Genomic DNA, 6,337 nt, shown 5'->3' on the forward strand with positions numbered 1-6,337 from the left:
AATCTTCAAAGGAAGCCGACATAAATCGTGCTCAAAGCGATTTATTTTTTTAAAAATAGTAGTATGCTTCGTTGTGAAAGGTGATTTTAAAACTAAAATGGCTGATAAAATTAAAAAATGACGTTTGAAGAAGATGAAGAAGAGTTGGCGTTCAGGGTGAAAGATTTTCCCTGCCTTTCTGACCCAAAGTCGTTTTCTTTTTCGTAATTTTGTTAATTCCTTTCTTTCCAGGCTACGTCGTCTTCTTCGAAGTAGTAACCATAACAAATCTTTCTTTCTATCTTTCTCTTTTATTCGTTCTCGCATTAGGTTAGGCTAAAAAAGAGCTAACGATGCATCGTAGTGTGAACGTGAAACGAATACGTCAGGTACCCGCAGCTCCAAAATTGAAATCGGCTAACACATTATAGTTAGCTCATCGTTAGCCCATAGTGAGAACCAAGTTTAAGAGTTTGTTGTTCGTGCATTGCCGTAGGAGGCAACTAAACTATGCTGTGGAAAAACAAATACTTTTTTCTGTTGTTATATCCTCGGCTATTTTTTACACGTCTGATCGCACAAGGCCTAGGAACTTTTTAATTGCGATCTTACCACGTCAAATAATTGCCGACGCGAAGGTACATGTTTTGAAAATATGCCGGTAATTATCTCGGCAAATGCGAGTGCCGTCTTAAATTACAAAGGTTGTAACCGCCCTTAATCCTATGCGCTGGAGGGGGAGGGGTGATGTAGCCCCCGCTCCCTTCCCCCTTTAATTTTTTCTATACTTATATTTGCCTTCCAAAATATATCCTTTTGAAATAAAAACCATAAACTAATGTGTGACATGTTGAATGATCAGTAACTTCACAACCTGCGTTTCAAATATAAGTCCTTTGAAAGGAGTGGTCCCACGAAATTTTCGATTTTTTTTTTTATTTGTTCTTTGGATTCTCCGCTATTCAATTAGTATAAAGTTTTTATTCTTTTTTCGAAAAATTGTTTATTGATCTTTTAATCAATGCGCAAAGATTGTCTTTTTATTAAGAACCTTTTGCTGTGACGTCATAATTGGCGATGTTAGTTTCGAGAGAGAGAGAGAGATAGAGAGAGAGAGAAAGAAAAGCTTTTAAATTGTGTTATATGTACATTAGGTAGATTGTTTTTGCGAAGACAAATTATTTTTTGGGATATTCTCTGAAAAACGCAATTAAGTAGAATTATCAGAAAAAGTACTGACACTTTGTCTACGAGTTTACAAATTATGCTGCCACCCTATTGATTGATAGATAGATGGAACGTGAGAATTAATACACCCTAACCCCCTTCAGGGCTTGTTGCCTGATGATGCAAAAAAAATCATAGGATTCTAATTCCATCAATATTTATACTTTAACAGTATATATACAATTCAATTTTACCACCATAAATACATATTAATATTTCATCTAAATGATTCGCTTATAAATACATTTATGAGAACGAGTTTCACCTTTGTGTTTTTTTTTTTACAAAAAAGAAATAAAAAGCCAATCTTTATTAGTAATTTTAAGTCCCACGAAGGAGAGTGTTTTTAACCAACACTTGGATCTAAAAATATATTACTAGATATTTATTATGCATGACTTTTAAAGTTTATTGAAAAGGAAACTATCAATGGCAAACATATAACTTTGACACGTTAGCAAGGAAACACTGCTACTAAGTGAAATATAGATCGATGAAAAAATTTGAAGAATGTATGAATTCTTTTACAATAAGTGCTAAATAAATCTAAATATAAAGAAATTCCTCATGAATCAAAGGTTAATTAATGCCTGAATTTACAACAGGAGTTCTTAAAAGAAAGCTATTTATTATACAAAAAATCAACGTTTTTGTGCTTTTAAAATCATCTGTGCTTTCTTTGGATCACCAACATGTTTGCTCCAACCTTCTAGAATTTCTGAATCATCACAACATGTCTTTGAAAACACTTCATTAAGATCAGCAGATCTTAAATAGCTTTGCAAATTTACCAAATTTTGTGGAATTTCATAGTCTTTGAAAAATCTTAATGCTACTCGTAATTGATGCAACTTTGGCAATAAAATACAGTCTGGCATAGTAAACTCATTACCAGCCAAATATTGACCTGGAATTTTTTTACTGGAACCTAAGAAACTATCCAGTCGGTGTAGCTCTTCTGCTAAAAGGTTTCTTAACCTTTCTTCCGCAGCTGGATCACGATTTCGAATCCAACCAGAAAACTTTTGGAAGACTTTTTCACCTGCTTTTAAAGCACCATGATCATCCAGTACCATTAACAGTGGATCTGGGAAGTATTTTTCAATGTGTGCTTCTATGTCAATAATGTCATCAATAGCTTTTCCATTATGAACTAAACAAGGCAGTTTCACACCAGCATAAGATTTTACAAAGAATTCTGGTTTTCTTCGTAAATCAATTGTTGTAACATTAGCTGTCACTCCCTTTAGTGCAAGAACCATCATAAATCGATGACAGTGGATGCAATCACCAAGCCCCTTTCCATCCTTTGATGCCTTTAGAAACATAAAAAAGTAGGACATACATTAGCTGAAAAGCTTTATTTTAAAAGCCAAACATTAGACACAAGACTGATGCAAGCAATGAAATAAAACATTTTTATTCTATTATTAGGGTATACCTGATTAATAAGTAGGCAATCGAACATATGTTTTACCTAGCACATTTTTGTGTAAGGTTGTAAGGTTGCACATTTACGTTATACACATTGCAACAAATATCTTTAAGGGCTTAAGCAATACTAGATAGGCATAATATCAACACCATCTATATTTACTATTTGAACAAAGTCAACATTGTAATCACTCCTACACTGTTGAAACTCATGATGAATTTTGTTGTTTACATTTTCAGTGGCAACTCTTGCAGGTCTGCCATTTACGTTGCAGGAAAAAATATGGTGTGCTGGGTAAAGCAAAGTAATTATCTGACCATTACGTCACATTAAGGCATTCTTAAGACTTTAAATGAATTCAAATAAGTCAGAAGGCATAAATCTACACTTGATAACAGTTTAAATCATCAAGTGATGTTGCTGTGAGAAGAAAACCACAGGAAAAGACCTCTCTTCACCAAATCCTAGCATCTTTTTTCTTGTCACACAAATGCAAGAGCCAAAGAGCTTACCGCTAAAAAGTAAACAAATAACATCGCACTGGAATTCATCTGTTCTTCAACAAAACCAATTATCTTTGTAAATTAAGTTTTGGAAAGAAGATATAAGAAACTGATTTAAGGAACTTTCAGGGTATGAAATATTAGAAAAAAATAAAGATGTTCAAGCTTGGGGCAAAATGTGTACAAAAACCAGGGCTTATTTTAGATTATTTTAGAAGATTTTTTAAAAATTACATGCACAGATGCTATAACCAATAGTACTTCTATGTCAATCTTTATGAAAAAGTGACAAATACCTAAAGTGTGATGGAATTTTCCTGGAAACACTGCCCGTCCTGTGGTGGTTGTTAAAAACTTTTTTTTTGAATATTAATAGTGTTGTTACCAGTAAAATCATCTCACAGCTGATAATATAAAACAGAAGTAGTTAATGTTTATAGCTGGCTATCTAGTTGATTGCCTGACTTTTCCTTTTCTAATTGTTGACTAGGCTAGCTAACTAGCAAGCTAGCTGTCTGTTTAGCTAAGAAAAAAATTAAATTTAAATAATGAAGAAGAATTCACCTTGACAAAAAGTTCAAGCTCGTAGCCAGGATCATGCTCCATTGTGTTTCTCTTTCTTGTTACTTAATTCACATATAGATTCTATCAAAAAATTTATATTTTTACATGTAAATGAAATATTCTTCACATTCGACTCTATCAAATCGGATTGAAAACATTCAACACCTTGAAGAAATAATTCGGTACGGAGCCATGACAAACTCTTCTCACGAATGTACTCTCCATCTTGGTGTTTATTGGGGAAAAACTTTTCGCGAGAATTCATTTTCGCAATTATTGATTTCCCGTCATGCAAGTTTCAATTAAGTGTCAAAACGCGAAGAATTAATTGAAGTAACGACGAAACATCATTTTCACAGTTTATTGGATAAAAATGGTTAAAAGAGGTCATAAGCAACCATCGTCATCGAATTCAAAAATTGATAGTGTTGAGCAGAGTCAAGAGACTTTTCCGTGTATGAAATGTCACCGAAAGTTTAAAACATATAGAGGTTTGGTACAGCACTTGAAGTTTTGTAAAGTGTTGACACAGAACACAACACAACAGGATACAAATCAACAACGTAACGTTCCCAAAGACGCAACTTCATCTCAACATCCAGTCCTTCGTTGTTTTCTTTTCTCTCTTTTTTTTACAATAGTCCTTCGTTGTTTTCCTTTCTCACAATTGTTTACAACTGTCCTTCGTTGTTTTCTTTTCTCTCTCTTTTTTTTACAACTGTCCTTCGTTGTTTTCTTTTCTCTCTTTTTTTTACAACAGTCCTTCGTTGTTTTCTTTTCTCTCTCTTTTTTTTACAACTGTCCTTCGTTGTTTTCTTTTCTCTCTTTTTTTTACAACAGTCCTTCGTTGTTTTCTTTTCTCTCTCTTTTTTTTACAACTGTCCTTCGTTGTTTTCTTTTCTCTCTTTTTTTTACAACAGTCCTTCGTTGTTTTCTTTTCTCTCTTTTTTTTTACAACAGTCCTTCGTTGTTTTCCTTTCTCACAATTTTTTACAACTGTCCTTCGTTGTTTTCTTTTCTCTCTTTTTTTTACAACTGTCCTTCGTTGTTTTCTTTTCTCTCTTTTTTTTTACAACTGTTCTTCGTTGTTTTCCTTTCTCACAATTTTTTACAACTGTCCTTCGTTGTTTTCTTTTCTCTCTTTTTTTTACAACAGTCCTTCGTTGTTTTCTTTTCTCTCTCTTTTTACAACAGTCCTTCGTTGTTTTCTTTTCTCTCTCTTTTTTACAACAGTCCTTCGTTGTTTTCTTTTCTCTCTTTTCTTTTACAACTTCGTTGTTTTCTTTTCTCTCTTTTTTTTTACAACTGTCCTTCGTTGTTTTCCTTTCTCACAATTTTTACAACTGTCCTTCGTTGTTTTCCTTTCTCACAATTTTTTACAACAGTCCTTCGTTGTTTTCTTTTCTCTCTCTTTTTACAACAGTCCTTCGTTGTTTTCTTTTCTCTCTCTTTTTACAACAGTCCTTCGTTGTTTTCTTTTCTCTCTTTTTTTTACAACTGTCCTTCGTTGTTTTCTTTTCTCTCTTTTTTTTTACAACAGTCCTTCGTTGTTTTCTTTTCTCTCTTTTTTTTACAACTGTCCTTCGTTGTTTTCTTTTCTCTCTTTTTTTTACAACTGTCCTTCGTTGTTTTCTTTTCTCTCTCTTTTTACAACAGTCCTTCGCTGTTTTCTTTTCTCTCTCTTTGTTTCCTTTCTCTCTTTTTTATTACAACTTTTGTTGCTTCCTTTATCTCTCTTTTTTGCGACTTTTGTATTTTCCTTTATCTCTCTTTTTTACAACTTCTCATTGTTTCATTTCTCTCTTTTTTAAAACTATTCGTGTAAAATTGCCCTTATCTCATGAGTACGCACACACCACAAAACAAAGGCTGACAAAGGCAGCCCAGCATCCCCAAATTTCCCCAAATTCTTAAGCCCTACCACTTGCTAATGTTTACAATGTTCTAAAGAACATTATTTATAGTGACATAAAAAATAAAAATTCGTATATGGGAGTGAAGATAACAGTTTTCACAAACATCAACCAGGGCACAAATGGAACCCCGTCCTAAATATATGTACAACTTCCTTACAGGTACATTAACATAACAATGACACCCATAACGTCTAAATATAACTACAACAGCATCAGGGAAATGCCACACAAAAACAAATATATATCCCAATGTTACAGGAATTGTGTGTCCCATAATTTAGTAACACCACTAAGGCATGCCATACAAATGCTCCATTCTAGCAAAGCGTTGTTCGAGACATGCACGTATCGCCGATAACAGTCACTAGACCACCTACCAAGAATTTTAATGACGGATTCTGATAAACCACAAGAGGCCGCTGCAGAGGCACCACCGATCCGAAAACTATGTGTATTCAGGTCTAAATTGTTTTTAAGGCTAATACTTAAAAAGGCTGAAACATATTTCCTTGTCACAAAAATCGCCACTGGAAAGGATGAACAAAGGACCATGTGGGCTACCCCGAAACAGTAGGTATTGTCTAATTGCATTAACGGGACATAATTTTCCTCCAATGTTGGCCAGGCGGATTTTGATTCCTTGCCTAAAGGGATCTGTTTTGGATGCTTTAATATGTAAAAATATAACTTTTCCACAGGGAGAAAAAGTAAAA

At 33.8% G+C, this 6,337-nt stretch overlaps 1 protein-coding gene across 2 annotated transcripts; it reads right to left on the minus strand.

The window, feature by feature from the left end:
- Positions 1 to 641: 641 nt before the first annotated feature.
- LOC130644925 (chloride intracellular channel protein 2-like) lies at positions 642 to 3,902 on the minus strand. 2 transcript variants are annotated; one of them, XM_057450717.1, is made up of 2 exons: positions 3,441 to 3,656; positions 642 to 2,522 (listed from the first exon to the last, which is right to left on the minus strand). In XM_057450717.1, the coding sequence occupies exon 2, from the start codon at positions 2,469 to 2,471 to the stop codon at positions 1,848 to 1,850; it is 624 nt and encodes a 207-aa protein (XP_057306700.1). In that variant the 5' UTR covers positions 2,472 to 2,522; positions 3,441 to 3,656; the 3' UTR covers positions 642 to 1,847. The 2 variants fall into 2 exon arrangements, with proteins under 2 accessions (XP_057306700.1, XP_057306699.1); XM_057450716.1 differs by lacking the exon at positions 3,441 to 3,656 and adding an exon at positions 3,709 to 3,902 and having other exon boundaries at positions 651 to 2,522.
- Positions 3,903 to 6,337: the final 2,435 nt, after the last annotated feature.

The sequence above is a fragment of the Hydractinia symbiolongicarpus genome, chromosome 5 (genome assembly GCF_029227915.1).
Source record: "Hydractinia symbiolongicarpus strain clone_291-10 chromosome 5, HSymV2.1, whole genome shotgun sequence".
In the NCBI taxonomy this organism is placed as follows: domain Eukaryota; kingdom Metazoa; phylum Cnidaria; class Hydrozoa; order Anthoathecata; family Hydractiniidae; genus Hydractinia; species Hydractinia symbiolongicarpus.

What these genes read in the sequence shown, in the direction of transcription:
- LOC130644925 (XM_057450716.1), bottom strand. Translation starts at nt 3,750, where the DNA reads ATGGAGCATGATCCTGGCTACGAGCTTGAACTTTTTGTCAAG. An exon ending in AGCTTGAACTTTTTGTCAAG is followed by an intron (nt 2,523 to 3,708) that starts GTGAATTCTTCT and finishes ATGTTTCTAAAG; the next exon opens with GCATCAAAGGATGGAAAGGG.